Source organism: Artemia franciscana, chromosome 7 (assembly GCF_032884065.1).
Source record: "Artemia franciscana chromosome 7, ASM3288406v1, whole genome shotgun sequence".
NCBI classification, from domain to species: Eukaryota; Metazoa; Arthropoda; class Branchiopoda; order Anostraca; family Artemiidae; genus Artemia; species Artemia franciscana.
This window is the reverse complement of record NC_088869.1, coordinates 48,051,554-48,068,675: the sequence shown is the minus strand read 5'-3', so window position 1 is coordinate 48,068,675 and position 17,122 is coordinate 48,051,554. Positions and strand designations below refer to the sequence as shown.

The 17,122-nt window shown below is 35.5% G+C and overlaps 1 protein-coding gene across 1 annotated transcript in view; it reads left to right on the top strand.

Annotated features, from left to right (window-relative positions):
* Positions 1-13,128, top strand: part of LOC136029708 (macro domain-containing protein lp_3408-like) — a 31,680-nt gene extending 18,552 nt beyond the window's left edge. Inside the window, exons 6-7 of the mRNA XM_065708212.1 lie at positions 2,753-2,790; positions 13,026-13,128. Of these exons, the coding sequence (XP_065564284.1) occupies positions 2,753-2,790; positions 13,026-13,128 (141 nt within the window). The remainder of the gene's footprint in view (positions 1-2,752; positions 2,791-13,025) is intronic.
* The last annotated feature ends 3,994 nt before the right edge of the window (positions 13,129-17,122 follow it).

Genomic DNA, 17,122 nt, shown 5'->3' with positions numbered 1-17,122 from the left:
TTTGTTATGGCCCCAACTGGATTGCCGCTCATAGCATAAAGGGTGTTACCATTCATCGGTGTTTAAGTGTGCCAGTTGACTAGCAGAGAACTGCAAAGTATGCATCGTTATCCATCAAACGATTGCTGATAATTAAGAGAAAAACTTGGACGAAAAAAAAATTCATTATAGATGAAATAAGCAAGGTTTCGTCTCTGATTCTGATGTATATTCATTTGCAATGGACGTGATTAAATCTAATAGTTTCCCAATGGGAAATTCCAACTTTGTTCTCTTTGGATATTTTCTTCAATTAAGGCCCGTGTCAGTAAATCCACCTTTCATTCCTCTTACTCGTCTAGAGATCCAAAATAGACTTGAATCCATGGGATCGTTTAATCTATAGCAAGAATTTCAGTATGATAAGCTGACAGTCAACATGCAGCAAAGAAAGGACAAGCACAATGCAGATACTCTTACAAACATAAGGCTTGGAATTTGTGAAGAACAGCATCTCCGGTGTCTTTCAACATGAAAATTTAGATGTATGTCGAGAGGCACCTCCGATATAACTACGAAATTATATTGTCATTTGTGTAAGGAAGGCAAAGTGGCGGTTAAACAAACAACAAATGTAGAAAAATAAACAACATACTGCTAAAAGAAACGAGCTTAAAACATCTTACACTGATTGCCATTGATTTTCTTTCTTCTGTGGCAGGAAATAAAAGGATTGAAGAAGAAGCACTAAATAGTGAACCGAATGTAAGAAAATAAAAGAAGGAATTTCGTAGAATAATTAAATGTTTGTTTGTAAGGAATTCATTCGACAGAGGAAGGAAATTTTTGGGTGTGGTATATGAGGAAAGAATGGATGGAAGTTATATTAAATGATAAGCTATATGGGGCTTAAGGAGTTGGGAGAGTTATCAAGTGCATAAGGACTATTTTCTGTAGTCTAGTTGCTTATTAATTTTGAATAAAACATATTCATTCACTAGAGATACTCCTTTGTCCATCTGTATCTTGAATATGCTTCTCCAGTTGGGCACCAACAAATTTCAAAGGAAGCCAATCAAATTAATTTTATTCAAAGAATAGCCTCTTCACCTCAAGATATGCTGCTTGACTTTAAGATAAGCTGCTTGACTTCAAGATACGAAAAGAAGTGTCCCTTTTGCCATGGAGAAAATTATCAAAAAAAGATTCCTCCTTTTTACGCTTGTACCCCTGACCCATTTTCAAGTTTACAGTCTTTTCTTTTTCATGAAAGAAATTATTTGCCCCATATAATATGACCTAAAATTTAAATAGGTGTTCTCAAACTTTTTATTGATTGTTTTTATTAAATGACGTTGCATTCCCTTGCCTGTTTTACATATGGAAGCGTTTATAAGCCTTTTATATGTTGTTCTGGTTTTGGTTTTACTTCTGAATAAAAATTCGGCTCATCCAAGCTTGTGAATTATATCTAAAATAAATTTTATCTTAACGTTTGCATTTGCTTATATCTTCTTTTTAGTTAAAGAAGAAATTTTAAACAATTGAAAATTTGAAGCGTAAGCAAAGTTACATTATTCTGCTCTAACTGATCGACTATCTATAGATGAACAAACACGTAATCAAATTTTAAAATTGTCACTAATATACCAATTTAGCTTATGCCTCCTTTAAATTCCCCTTTTTATAATTCTCATTTAAACTTCTATCAGGAAAAAGAAATTTCTTGTATTATATATATAATTTTCCTGATTGAAAGACAAAGAACGAGTTAACATAAACGATCACGCTAGTAATTGCAAATTCCAAAGAACTATTATACTAGTTGTTTTACATTTTAGTTTTAATGGGCGGCTTTTGAGACTTGCATTCATTAGCGAGAAGGGTCTGGAAATCAAATAGCGCCAGTTAACTCAAGGATAAACGGCGACTTCACCCTTTTTCCGATATTAGGATTTAACTCAAGAATAGATTGTACAAATTTGTCCTCAGTCTTTAAGTAAGAAAAATGTTCTAAGTACAAAATTCTAAGTAAGAAATATTTGTTAAACACCCGTGACACGAAAATTGGTAGCCTCTCCCTAATCCCTAGTATAACTCCAAAAGAAAAAGACTCCTTAGAAAGAGAATAGCACAGAACGATGCTAACAACTGCAAATAATATGCTAAAAAAGAAATAGATAATTGCCAGACAACCATATTTAATTTAGTTTCAGCATTCAATCAAGTTTCCAAAAATTTCATACCCCTGCTTCTATCCAAGAGACCCAATATTCCTCAACCGTTACCAAAGAAATAATGCAAATTTGTTTTCCAAATTAATGGCTATTACCTTGTATCCTATTTTGTCAGCCATTGGGACCACATTGGATGTCGCTGAGTCTCATCTTCTCTCTTAAATAACATCCAACTACCATTTCCAACTTCTAATGACATTGTCCTTCTTTTTTGAAGTTGTGCTTCTTCTAGAGTACGGTGAGAATTCTGCGCCTAAAAAGGTAAATAATTTATGTGAAGTAAACAATCACATTTTTCTACCGTGCTTGCCTTATAATACCGTGCTTTGGTACGGCAATCAGCAAATCAGTATTTTTATAGTAAAAGTAATATAGTAATATACAGCAATATAGTAATCAGTAACAGATGAAACACAATTCCAAAATGGTGAGCAGGGGAAATGGGCTGGCACGTACGCAGGGGGTGGGGTCCAGCCTCCCCCCCCCCCTCGAAATCTCCAAATTTGTGTTACATATTTTTCTGATATATCTTACAGAACAAGGAATTTGAAGGACCAGCGAAACACATTCCTGCGTACGTGCCAGGGCAGGGGAATTCAATCCCACCATCCTTTCACCAAAAAAAACGTAGTTTTTTATTGTTTGACTATAGACCACTAAGATCGTTTCACAACAAAAGACTCGAAACAAAACTTGAAATATATCTAAACGAGAAGACAAGCAAAAATGAAGTACTAAAAGTGAAACAAAAATAAAAATAGGCGAAATTAACCACAGTTGCTTTAAAAATGTAGAGTACGGAAAGTAAGCAAGAAGATATAATTCAGTGTTTTATTTAGATAGTACTGAGAGGATTATCCGAACCAGCGCTTTCACTATTGCGGATTTTTCCGATATTGTCGGATTTTCGGCCCTCTTGTCGAAAAAAAAATAATTGTGTTGGGACTTTATTTTCAATAACAGATATGTATCCTATTCTGAATGGTTTCTAGTTTTTTTTTTTTTTTTTTTTTTTTTTTTTTTTTTTTTTTTTTTTTTTTTTTACTTGAGAAGTATATTCAAACTAGCAAGATTTGTGGGCCGTTCTGTTAGTGATTTTCAAAAGCCTCTTACAACTAGTTTGAGAAAGGCAGAATTTTTGAAAATTCACACATGTGTGTTTGCTGCTGCTGCCAATTTGGGATTTTAGGAAAGTTAGAGTAAGACTTTTTGTCAGGATAGGATTAGAAAGGAATGATCAAATAACTTACTTTGCAATTGTCAACAAAGTAAAGGAGAGCTAGGCTAGTATGGTTCTACTATGGTAACTCACAGTCCAAAATGTCGAAAAATCAGAAGGAATAGCCCACCAAATAGAAAAAGCAATTAGGTCTGGGCCCTTTTATGTAGAGTACAGTAGTAAAAGATTGATAAACCTGACTTCTTCTTGAAGTAAAAATTTCATTCTAATAGAGATTAGGCTGCAGCAGACATATCACCTAAAATTGAGGCTGTGAAGCACAAAGAACCATCATAGCTCTCATATAGCCTACTACACTACGGCCAATCAGAATTAAACGGATTCTGGGCCAAGCCGGATACAGCGTCTGGTACGGAGTATTGAACCTGTAGTAGGGTAGCCACATAAATACCTAGTGGTACAAATTAGCGATTTTTTTGTGATGGAACATAATTGCTGTGAGTTTTTCTTTTCAGTTTTACTTATCAAAAACATCTCTAAAAAATATTTTGAAATACTATTGCATTCAGGACAAAATTGTATGTTTTGTAAGGCCATCAGTAAGATGTCCTAGCTATTTAATATTATTTCTTAATTTTCAATGTAAATTTAGATGTAAAAAAAAGCAGCTCGTCCCCTGAGAGCGGTTTTTTTGTAACTACGGTTTTCAAAATTCCGAGAAAAATGACTAAAATTTCACCTTTGCTGGAACTTACACGGTACAACCAATTTTCTTTGCAAATACATCACGAAAAAAAACAAACTACGAAGGTCTCCCGAATATGAGATGCAAAAGGTGAAGATTTCATTGTCAAAACTTGGAATGAAATATAGATACGACAATCCGACCTTGCCGAAATTTGAGTAAACTTAGATACGACAAAATGGCGAGGGCTGCCTATTCTTTTCACCATGAAGATACGACAAACGAGTTCTGATGCAGCAATTCTATTTGAAAAATAATAAAAATTAAAAAAACGTCAGAATGAATTTTGCACAGACGGAGAGGCTTCCAAATCCTTCTTGGCCTTGTAGTACTGTTCAATCTTGGTTTCAAAATACTTCTGGTCTTGGTTGGGGATGAACTTCAGGATATACAGTTTGGATAACTGTATTTGGCTAACTGCATTGATAAAGTTTGGGCGAAACAAGATGTTCAACAACACGGAAAGCCGAAGTGTTGGGAAACTTTTTAACCGAAGTACGTTCTTGTGATATAGTAGCCTTTTGCAAGTCTCCAGAGAAAAAGTTTTGAGCCAAACTGTCTTAGCGTTATCCTGACAGAACTCAAGTTGTTTCACGTTTGAACACGGTACCAGCGAATACTTGAACAGCTTTACTGCCTTCTGAAAGTCAAAGAACTTTGACTTGGTCATTCGCAAGACATTAAAAGGACGCATCTTTCTTACTTTCAGTAACTTCCTCAATAGATGTAGTGGAGAAAACAAATCAAGGTGCTTTAGCCCCCGCTCAATAGTGCTATGTACAGCATCAACTTCCTGTATAGTCGAATGACCTAGTTCACAATACTTCATAACCACTTTTTCTAAGCGTGGAAATTCTCTTAGAACATCTTGGATGGCGAAGCTTATAATTGAGTTTCGGTTCTGCAACACACAGGAGTCCGACTAAGTAATTAACTGACAGATATCAGGGTAAGTATCAAGAACTTTTCCCAGTATGGCCACTAGTCCACTAGCTATTTCGTTTGCTCCACGTCAAGCCTCAACTCAGAACAAATGCAACAATATACTTCATTAATTTTTTCTTCTCCAGTCCTTCTCTGGAATGAAAGAATTGCCCTGAGGTTGAATGTAGTAATCTTCCTTTTATAGAAAAATAAAGAAACATTACCCCGGGGCAGAGGAAAAAAATTCTCCAATCAAAACAAAGTAGAGGAATAGATAGGTTTGACTTGTCCACGTCACGTTCAATCTTGGTCTCAATTTTACTTATCCCGTGAGCCTCATACTTGTCTTTTATTTCCTGATCCATTTCAGTTCTGTTTTCTTCACTTACACGTTTTCCTTGCATACATCACATCGGTCTGTTTTTGGAATATGAAATGACAAATTAAACTGAGAGTTAAAGATCTCACGATGCTTGAACTCACTAACATCATTTCTTGCTAGTTCTCTGCAGTATTCCTGATACAGTTAATACATTTTGCGAAAGTTTAGATTTGCCTCCAAGAATCTTCTGGTAGACTTGGCTGGGGTATAATGCGATTCAACGCAAGGGAAAGATTCAATATGCTTTATCACTAGTTCAATGTCCTCGTTACTAGTTTCATTTTGAGGTACCTGTACTGCCTTTGGATTTGGCACTCCTGTTGTAGCAACATTTGAATGTGCGTAATAAACTCTTCCCTCTGAAATATCGAGAGTAGCCAAATAAAAGTTCTTGCAAATCCGGACTGTTTTCGTTTTAACGACAAAATTATATCGCAGTGTGCAACTCCTGTGCGTCTCCGCTTTCTTCTTGGTTTTAGTCTTAGTTGGAACGGTCTTAGTTGTTTTCAAGTCAAATATTTTCTCCGTATCCTTACTTAGTCTCCAGAAATCACCAAAAATCTTGTGTCTCTCTTCAGAAGCAATAGCCTGACCGCAATTAACCCAACTTCAACTTAGGATTAACCCAACTTCACTTGTTGAGCGTTTGCCGTACAATATATAAAAACTCAAATGAATCCCAATATCTTGTTCAGATGACTTTAGGGAAAAGGGGGCTTGGGTGGAGGCTAATTTCTCTCCAATGTCTTTGGTCATTTAAAAGAGGTTTAGTGCTGCTCCTTAATCTGGAATAATTAAGTTAAGGAAATCTGGAGTCCAGATTTCCTGGAATTATTTAAACAATAATCAGAAATTAAATATTTTTTTTTAACGAAAGAAAAAAGCAACATTAAAACTAAAAACGAACAAAATCTTACAAACTCGCAAACTCGCAAAACCCCTAACAGTTCACTTATTTTGCTCACACTTTCATCAAGGATGCTTAAATCATCAGCATAATACCCGCCTCATATACGTAATAATTTCTGTTCCTTTTAAATTTTAATATTGCTCCGTACTTTCAGTTGGAAAAAAACTTGGTTTTTATTTGATTGCTTCAAAAAATATAAATAAATATGACTTATCAGTTTAATATACACATACTGATATTTATTTCTTAAAATCGTAATAGTTTTGTATTAATTAAATTTATAAAAGTGAAACTGTGAATTGCAAATTATGTTCTTTCCTTGAGAGGGCATAGGAATTGTGAGCCCCTATTCATGTTAATTTCTGCTGATTTTGAGTTTGACTCGTTTGATTATTGTAACTAAATAAATAAAACAAGTTTTTTTTCAACTGAAAGTAAGGAGTAACATTAAAACTTAAAAGGAACAGCGAAACTTAAAACGAAACTTAAACGAACATCCATTCAATAAATGAGTTTCCTTGTTGTTCAAAAGGGGGGATTGCAATTTTTACGAATCGGGCTTCCACAATTCCATTTGTGTATTTTCATATCCATCCGACTCCATTTTCAAATGGTTTCAAGTGCTTTTTTTAAGAATCTATTTAAATTTGTCTTTAAGATGACCTTTTTTCAGTTACGAGCAATAGTAATAATAGTTACTATTTCTCACTGAGCTACAAATAGCAATTTTGAAATACCATCTTTAAATAGATTGTTTTTTTTTAATTACTATGGGCCGTGGGTTGCTCTATAATTTTGTAGCTATTACTGCAACCGAAGACTGGCTTTTTGCCAATGTGCATATTCAAGTTTCTATTTCATTAAATTTGTTAAGCCGTTTTTATCAGTTGGGAGGTGAATACCACAATCTAGGTGTTAATCCCCCCAAGGTGTTTCCCCCGAGAAATATTCCCCCTCCCCCCGAGGAAAATGCCCCTGTGGAAAATGCTCCCCCCAGAAAATACACCCCGCTGAAAATAACCCCTTCGCAAAATACCCTACCCCCGAAATATACACCCCGTTGAAAATACACCCCCGGAAAATAACCCCACTGAAAATATTCCTCGGATAAATATCCCTCCCCTGGAAAACGTCCCCAAAGTGAAATAAGACGTTCCAAATTTGAGAATTTTATTTGAGCTTTGTTTTTTATTTTCCGTAGGAGGAAGGATTTTGTTAATTGTGTATTATACGCCACTCACTCAAGTTCGCGCTTCTTGAAACTCAAGAAAATCCCGGTTTCTTCGTTAATTTCTTTCAGTTTAGCGTGATACAAAACGAAGGCAAGTGTAGAATATACGGGAAATATATAATTTGCGCTATATATTTGCACACAAGGGGAGGGGGGAAGTTTTTGGACTGTTAATTTCTTATTTCATAATACGCAGAATTAGTGTACGTAACACATTTTGCATGCACGCCCACTGTTCTTTCTTCCCCACTCCCGAAATGTGCAAATATAAAGCCCAAACTTTTTTTTTAAAAGACGGAAAAACTATCGAAGAAACCGGATCGTTCTTGAGGTTTACACATCGTAGACTTGAGTGAGTGGCATATATAACACAAGAACCGGAATTTTTCATGGAGAGAGAGCCGGATTTCCCGGTATTTTTTAAGACGATCAGAATTTAAATTTTAAAATAGCAAGTTTTCAACTCAATGTAAGGAGCAACATCAAAACTTAAAATGAACAGAAATTATTATGTATACGAAAGGGGTTGCTTCCTGCTCGCTCTTTACACTGAAATTGTTTTTAGAATTTTGAAACAAAGCTTTCCAATTAAATGGCCATTGTGTTTTAGGAATTGTTCTTAAGGAATTCGGACAAATTGTCAAACGTTTAGAGTTTAGCTTCAGTTAAAACCTTACATCAAAACTTTAAGAGCTTAACAAATTCAACATTCCCACTTCTTATGTTCCGTTTTCATGATAATAACAGTATGCCCTTTGGCGTTAGAAATCTTAGAAAATAGTTCCCATTGGCCCATGGGCCGCTTCTCAAGGCTCGTTTTCTTGAAATAAACCAAAATCCAAATAATGCATTAAATCAAATCTTAATGAGGCAAATTTGTCTGAAAGCCACCACCCTCAAGTTCCCTCGAGATTTTGTCTTGCAAACATGAGACAATAACTAGTTTTCGTGGTCTATATACTAGACAATATTAGTTTCGGCTCGGTGCAAAACCACAATATAGCTATATTTTCATGAAAGATACTTATCTGTTATATAATACACATTCGAGAAGTGAGGTTTGGTAAATGCTAATGAAATAAAATGAAAATACAATAGGCCTACTCTAGTAACAAAATTATGAAAACTACAACGAAGAATTATGGAAAGGGGGCCGCCCAGAGCGCAGTATATTAAATACGTAGCCTAAAACCAACTAAATATTTATGTTATTACCGGTTACTTTCCTGTTGACAGTTGGGTCACAGGTCTAACCTTAAGTCAGGATTTTCTTATAAAGAAAACAACTCAAAATGCACTCTGTGACAGAATACACGACGAGTCAATCACATAAAGCCACGGGAAAAAGCACCACAGACTTACAGGTCGGAACAGGAGTGCATTATGGCAAAATGTATGGGACCTAACTGAATATTTGCACATTAGGAAAAGGAAGGGGTTGGCTTGGAGCAGAGCCGTTCCTAAGGGTTGGTTGATCTTCAGAAAAAACAATTACAGCACCCCCACTCCCGACTCAAATATAAGCCCCCCGCCAACCATACCCAACACCCATCAAACAAATGTGACTTAATTACGCATGCTGGTTATACAGTATAGACACATGGAGAGTAACACTAACAGAAAGACGAAAAGACATAAGGCATATTATGATGCATCCTTCCAATGTAATCAAGTGTAATCAATCTTGATTACAAAAGTAATCAAGTAGTTTGTTCGAATTGTCCATGTGTCTTTTATACAAAGAAGGAGGGCATATGAGCAAGCCTTTGTGTTCATTTTTATATGAAGAAATTACAAAAGCTGTAACAAACAAACACATGAAAAATTTTGATCTGCTCTCATGTTTAGCGTTAGTTAACAGGGGAGAAATTGGTTTCACAAAAAGGATATTAAAGAAAAACCTGGGGATGAATGCTACAACATTTACAGAGACAAGGCAGCATCCATCTAGTTCTTCGCAAAATAGTTTTTAAAATTCTACAAATAAAGAAACTTTTACAGTAAAGTACAGCTACATTAAATAAAAAAAAGTGCATAAATAAAGTTCAATAACAATTTAAGCTTTACACCAAAATAAACCATGCACTCAATTTTTATTGCGATTCGTATATTTGTATTTGTCATAACATGAAAATAAAATTAAAATCATCAAATTAAGCAAAAATTACTGAGAATAATAAGCAATGTAGATAAATAGTTTATTATATATTGATATCTGTTCTTGAAAGCTCAGGCAATTTTGGATTTATGAGCCGTATGAAAGGACAAAATGTTTAAGATATATCCAGTTTTCGGTAGATTGCAAATTTTGTCAATGTATCTTTTTTTATACTTGATATACATATTAGCTTTGATGTTGTCCAGCAACATCTTCGCAATTACCTGAAAGTTTCTACTTAATACTCTTAGAAGTTCCTGAGATATACCAAACACTCTTTTTCGAAAACTCGGATAAATGTAGTAAATTAATAGTGAGCTTTCCTTTCTGATAAACAAACTAATTAGAAAATTACACTAGAATGCTAAAGGAACATTTTGCAAAAGCAACATCCAAATAATCTCAAATATATAATATTCTATCTTTTACATTAACCATATAATCAATATTCTATCTACCGAATCATATTTTTCGCAATATGTTTTTCTTTTCTTTGGATTGAAGTTGTATGAATCAAGAGAAAATCCAATATAGTATAAAAGAATTTGAAACACAAAATGTTGGTCTTGTAGACATTACTATTTTTAAAAAAAGAATAGATAGAATTATACATTTCTAAAGAATTAAAATGTGTCACCAATTTTAGATTTTCCCATTCTTTGACAATAATGAATTCCACAATAACCTTACATTCCCCCAGGACATAATTTAAGCCCTTTCCCCTAGGATCTAGGGGGCGAGGGGGGAGTGTCATCCTCTTCCAAACTTGATATAAATGCCCCTTCAAAAATAACCTTATATTCCCTCAGGACAAAACTTACGACCCTTGCCCCCAAATTCCGGAGGTCTGTAGGCCTCTAATCACTTTTGAGTCTTAAACAGAAATCTAGAATTTTCCATATCAAATCAGACTTATTGAAATTTGATGTGACCACCCCATCCAAAATAATCTTACATATCACAAGAGCATAACTTAAAACTCTCCCCTCAGCTCGGGGGCTCTATCAATCAAAGAGTCATTGTCATAAAACACATAGACTAGCTGGGGCAAGCAGGCCTGTAAAACTCCAATAAATTTGAACTCTAAAAAAATAAATCTTAGAATTTCCAATCAAATGAGCCTCCTCCTGCATTGATAAAACAACCCCATCCACAATAGCCTTATATGCCCCAGGACACAACTTATAACCCTTTCCCAAAGCTTAGGGGACTGTGTCAACCCCAGAGGCATTGTTATATCAGACGTCGATTTCATTTAACAAAGGGCTATCTCAAAATTTTGCCCAGATACATTTCGGAGGAAAAGCCGTTAGGGGGGCTAGTTGCTTTCTGATCACTTTTATACAACTAGAAAATTCACATCAAATGAGCATCTATGAAAGTTGATATGACCACCCCATCAAAAATAACTATATGCCCGTAGGTCATAACTTGCAACTCTTGCCCTCTAGCCTCCTCCATACTAGACTAATACGACCACCCCTTCTAAAATAAACTAATTTACCCCTATGGCAAAATTTACAGATCTTTCCCGTAAGCTCTAGGGGCCAGTGTTAACCCCAGAGGCACTGTTATATGACAAGTGGACGATTATTAACTAAATCTCAAAATTTTTATCAGATGTACTTGGGGGAAGGGATGTTAGGGGCTAGTTCCCCTTTAATAAATTTAAAAAGAAAACTTTTAATATCAAATCAGACGCTTCCAAAGTATATATGACCACCCCTTCAAAAATAAGCTTATATACCCCCGGAGCACAACTTACAACCATAGTCCCCAAGCTACAGGGGCCTATTGCCCCCAATCACTTTTGACTCTTAAAAAAAAACTAGAATTTTAAATTATCAGTAATATGGGCATCATCCAAAGTTGACATGACCAACTCTTCCGAGTAACTCTATAGGCTCCCAGGCCACAACTGGCAACCCTATCTCCCAGGCTCTGGCGTGGGCTTCGTAAGCCCAAGAGGCATGTTTATATGACACATAGACAATTTGCGGGAAGGAGGGCAAGGGTGCCTGTAACCCTCCAATAAATTTTAACACTAAAAAAATAAACTGGAATAATTAAATTTAACTGTAGCTTAAATCTAAAACATTTCAAACTCCTTTTTTTTACAAGGGATCAGACGAACAGCAAAACAATCAAAAGTTGCAGCCTTCTTCATATGTTGTGCAATTTTGTTTCCTTTTTAATTCTATGTGTTCTGATTTTTAAGACAAAATTGAGTAATCAAGTGCAATATAAAAGAGAAAAGTGTGGATGTTGCTACACCGTGGTACGCCTCAACCTCCTGTTCCACTTAAAGATTATTTTAGCAAAACTTTTCATCGATCTAACTTCTGTCTGTGGAGTATACGGGTTTCTTCTTACAAAAATCAGATACGGCAAAAAGTGGAAAGTAAAGTTTATCATTGGTAAAATATTTACCCTGAAGAATGAATCGAATAAAAAGTATTACATATACAAGAGCTACTCTCCATGTAGGGTTATTAGTCAGATTTTTAACACATTTGAATTTTTTTTTTTGCGAATATTCATCACAGTCACTCATTTTAAAATGGATAAATTCGAGGCTAATTAACACAATCAGTGCTAGAATGGATTAAACTGTAGAAAAAAAACTATGTTATTAAAGCAATAAATGGGCTTATCAGAAGAAGGGAGTACACTGTCAGGGTAAGAAGTTTTATTTTGAAAACGAGCATAGACTAAGTGATTCATTAACCACAAAAACGACTTTACAACCCCCCCCCCCTGGTGTGCAAATATATACCCTGAATTGTATTTATGCAATAGATTTTCTATTATAATGTCAGAACAATACGTGTTGTAAAGAGTTGTTAACAAAATATCTGACAAATTATATATTACGCTACCAAACCCTGTAAGTAATTACAGATCTCGTTAAGCGAACGCATAAAACACCCCTTAAAAGTCCTATTATTTCAAAACATCATTTTTACAAAAATTAGACAATTAACCAGGTTTAGTAATACTTTCTGGAACATTAATTTTGATCTGGATATTGTAAACGTAAGTTTCACTGAGTCAAAATCTGGTTTTTCCTACGTTAACTTCTGTTTTTTACAGAGCCTTTTTTCCTGATGGGAACATTCTGAATCCCACAAAGAAAAGAAGTATAGTATCCATCAGTATCTCTGAAACTTTGTGCGTAAGTGAATGGCTCTATGGACCTCACTCCCATGAGAACCGTGACTGAAAATATAAAATTGAAAATACCTTGTAAATTGTATGACCGAGATGTTTTCTTTGCAGATCTAATAATTCTCCCAATGGATTGAGATATATGAAGCTATGGTACACATTATCACAATTTAAAGACTGCAAACTCTGTTTTGAAATAAAGAGTGATTTATGAGACTGAATTAAGTAGTTGACAGCTATGAACATAAAACCAGATGTAAAAAAAACTTTGGAAACTTTAAAAGATAAGAAAAAACTAGACTTATATTTGTCAAGGGTAATATGAAAGCATTGTCCAGAACGAAGAGATACACCCAAGTAAAAGGTTAAAAAATAAATTTACTAATAGAGGTGGTAAATGAAAGGGGAACCAGGTGGAGAGGATGCTAGAAATAGAGAGAACAAGAGCTAAAAGGTCATTTGGCACTTGTGACGAGGCAAGAAGAGCTAAGAGCCAAGAGCTCATATGATATGAGTTCAAAAAAAAATTCTAAGAATCAATAGATTGATTTAAAAGGAAAACCAGAGGCTTAATCCCGGTGAGGATTTAAAATAAGAGCTCTGAGTCATGATGTCCTTCTAAATATCAAAATTCATTAAGACCCCATCACCTACTCGTAAGTTATAAATACCAAATTTTTTCTAGTTTTTCTTCTCCCTTTAGCCCCCCAGATGGACGAATCTGGGAAAAAAGACTTTAACAAGTCAAATTGTGCAGCTCCCTGACACGCCTACCAATTTCCATCGTTCTAGCACGTACAGAAGCACCAAACTCGCCAAATCACTGAAACCCTCCCCCCAACTCCCCCAACGAGAGCGAATCCAGTACGGTTACGTCAATCACGTATCAAGGACATTTGCTTATTCTATCCACCAAGCTTCATCCCGATTCCTCCACTCCAAGTGTTTTCCAAGATTTCCCCATCGAACTCCCCCCAATGTCAAAAGATCTGATCGGAATTTAAAATTAGAGCTTAAAATCACATGATACTTCTAAATATCAAATTTCATTAAGACCTGGCCGCCCTTTCGTAAGTAAGAAATACCTCAATTTTCAAAATTACCCCCCTCCCAACTCCACCAAAGAGAGCAGATTCAGTCCGGTTATGTCAGTCACGTATCTTAGACAGGTTTTTATTCTTCCCATCCAGTTTCATCCTGATCTCTCCGCTTTAAGTATTTTCTAAGATTTCTGCCCCCCCCCCAATGAGGCTGGATCCGGTTGAGATTTAAAGTAAGAGCTTTGAGTTACGAGGTCCTTCTAAATATGAAGTTTCATGAAATCTGATCACTCCTTCGTAAGTTAAAAATACGTCATTTTTTCTGATTTTTAAGAATTAACTCCCCCCCCCCTAAATAGAATACACCCGTTCATATTATATAAATCACGTATCCAAGACTTCGGCTAATTTTTCCCACCAAGCTTCATCCCAATCCCTCCGATCTAAGCGTTTTTCATGATTTTAGGTTCCTCCACCCCAAACTCCGCCCAATGTCACCAGATCCGGTCGGGATTTAAAATAAGAGCTTTGAGACACGATATCCTTCTAAATATCAAATTTCATTGAGATCAGATCACCCGTTCGTAAGTTAAAAGTACCTCATGTTTTCTAATTTTTCAGAATTAACCCTTCCCCCCAACTACCCCAAAGAGAGCGGATCCGTTCTGGTTATGTCAATCATGTATCTAGGATTTGTGCTTATTTTTCCCACCAAGTTTCATCCCGATCCCTCCACTCTAAGTGTTTTCCAAGATTTTAGGTCCCCCCCCCCAATGTCACCAGATCCAGTCGGGATTTAAAATAAGATCTCTGAGACACAATATCCTTCGAAATATCAAATTTCATTGAAATCCGACCACCCGTTGGTAAGTTAAAAATACCTAATTTTTTCTAATTTTTCAGAATTAGCCCCCACCTCCCAACTATCCCAAAGAGAGCGGATCCGTTCCGGTTATTTCAATCATGTATCTAGGACTTGTGCTTATTTTTCTCACCAAGTTTCATCCCGATCCCTCCACTCTAAGTGTTTTCCAAGATTTTAGGTTTCCTCTCCCAACTCCCGCCAATGTCACCAGATCCGGTCGGGATTTAAAATAAGAGCTCTGAGACACAATATCCTTCTAAATATCAAATTTCATCGAGATCCGATCACCCGTTCGTAAGTTAAAAATACCTATTTTTTTTAATTGTTCAGAATTACCCCCCCCCCCCAAACTATCTCAAAGAGAGCGAATAGTTCCGGTTATGTCAATCAAGTATCTAGGACTTGTGTTTATTTTTCCCACCAAGTTTCATCCCGATCCCTCCACTCTAAGTGTTTTCCAAGATTTTAGGTTCCCCCCTCCCAAATCCCCCCCCCCAATGACAGGAGATCTGGTCAGGATTTAAAATAACAGCTCTGAGACACGATATCCTTCCAAACATCAAATTTCATTCAGATCGGATCAACCGTTCGTAAGTTAAAAATACTTCTATTTTTCTTTTTTTCCGAATTAACGGGCCCCCCACTCCCCCAAGATGGTCAAATCGGGAAAATGACTATTTCTAATTTAATCTGGTCCGGTCCTTGATACGCCTGCCAAATTTCATCGTCCTAGCTTACCTGGAAGTGCCTAAAGTAGCAAAACCCGGACCGACAAACAGATCGACAGACCGACAGAATTTGCAATTGCTTTATGTCATTTGGTTAATACCAAGTGCCATAAAAACAGAGTGATAATGTAAGAGATAGAATAGAAGATACTTGCGTTTATTTGGATCATATTTTTGCAAAATATTTATTTAGCATTTTAGTATGATTTTCTATTTAGTTTAATTATCAAAAAGGAAACCGAACCATCAATTTTTTATATTCTTCTTTATCTAGGAGTCTTTCGAAAGCTCACGTGAACGATTGGCAAAAATCCCTAATTTCAAATTAAAAAGTAAATCAATTAAAATATTATGTTTCTCAATCCAATAATGGAGCTCAAATCCCAACCACAAAACACAAAGAAAAGATTTAAAAGAAATAAATTAATGTCACAAATTTCCTTCAGTGATTTTCGGCAGAGGGAATAGTCCGCAGAGAGGAAGGTCCCAAAGGGAATTTCCAGTGAAGCGGCGAGGGTTTTCCATCGGAATTCTTTTATGGAAAAGATTTTCCGCAAAACATAGTTTGTTTCGAAGGTTTTTTTTACTGCAGGATTGTGGATATCCCTGTCGAAAAATCTGTTTTTATTTTAACTATTCTTTATTTCACAAATGCGTAAAATCGCCCTAGATTTCTAGATTATAATTCTTTTTTTTTTGTCAACCGTCATGCAGCTTTTAAGTCAAAACAAAACATTTTTTTTGCAAAAGCCAATTTATTTCTAGAAGTAGATATATTTCCTATCAAAAGTCCTACCTATACAAAAAGGTGCAATTTGACAGAAGTTTCATGTGAAATTTCAAGAGAAAATCTTTTCTCTTTTTTTGAAAATAGTAATGTCAACAAAACCCTACATTTTATGCGTCAAATTTATGATATACTTTGGACTTTCTTATGATTCATATGAATCATAAGAAAGTCCAAAGTATATCATAAATTTCACTTAAACTAAAACAATTATCAGCACTTGGGGCATTATCATGTTTTTATCATTTTATTAGTCACTAATTCTTCCTCACAAAATAAATCATCCTTCACATTTCATTGTCGTAGCTTATCTGGAAGTGCTTAAACTAGCAAAACAGGGAGAGACATATAGGCCGACCGACAGAATTTGCGATCGCTATATGTCAATTGGTTAATACCAAGTGCCATAAAAACCAATTACAAAAAAATTACTTTCGTCCCTATCCAAACCACGAATCCACCACCTTTTCAAGGAGAGAGGCGTACACCCCTTGCCCCCCCCTCCCTGCCTGGATCCATCAATGCTTCTGAGGTCCCTTACTCAAAACATATCCAAACTTTTATTTTGAGAGATTAAAGGCTCCGGTATGTTACATAATATAAATTCCACAGGAAAACCCTTGTGAAAACGAAACAATAGAAACTTATATTTAACTTGAACATAAAATGAGAATAGTTGAACAAACAAGCTAGCTTAACAATAGAACTTGCTCAGTTTGACAACTCAACAATTTGTTCTATAGCTTTTTTCCGATTTCTTTTAGGGAAATGCCACATACACCTTTAAG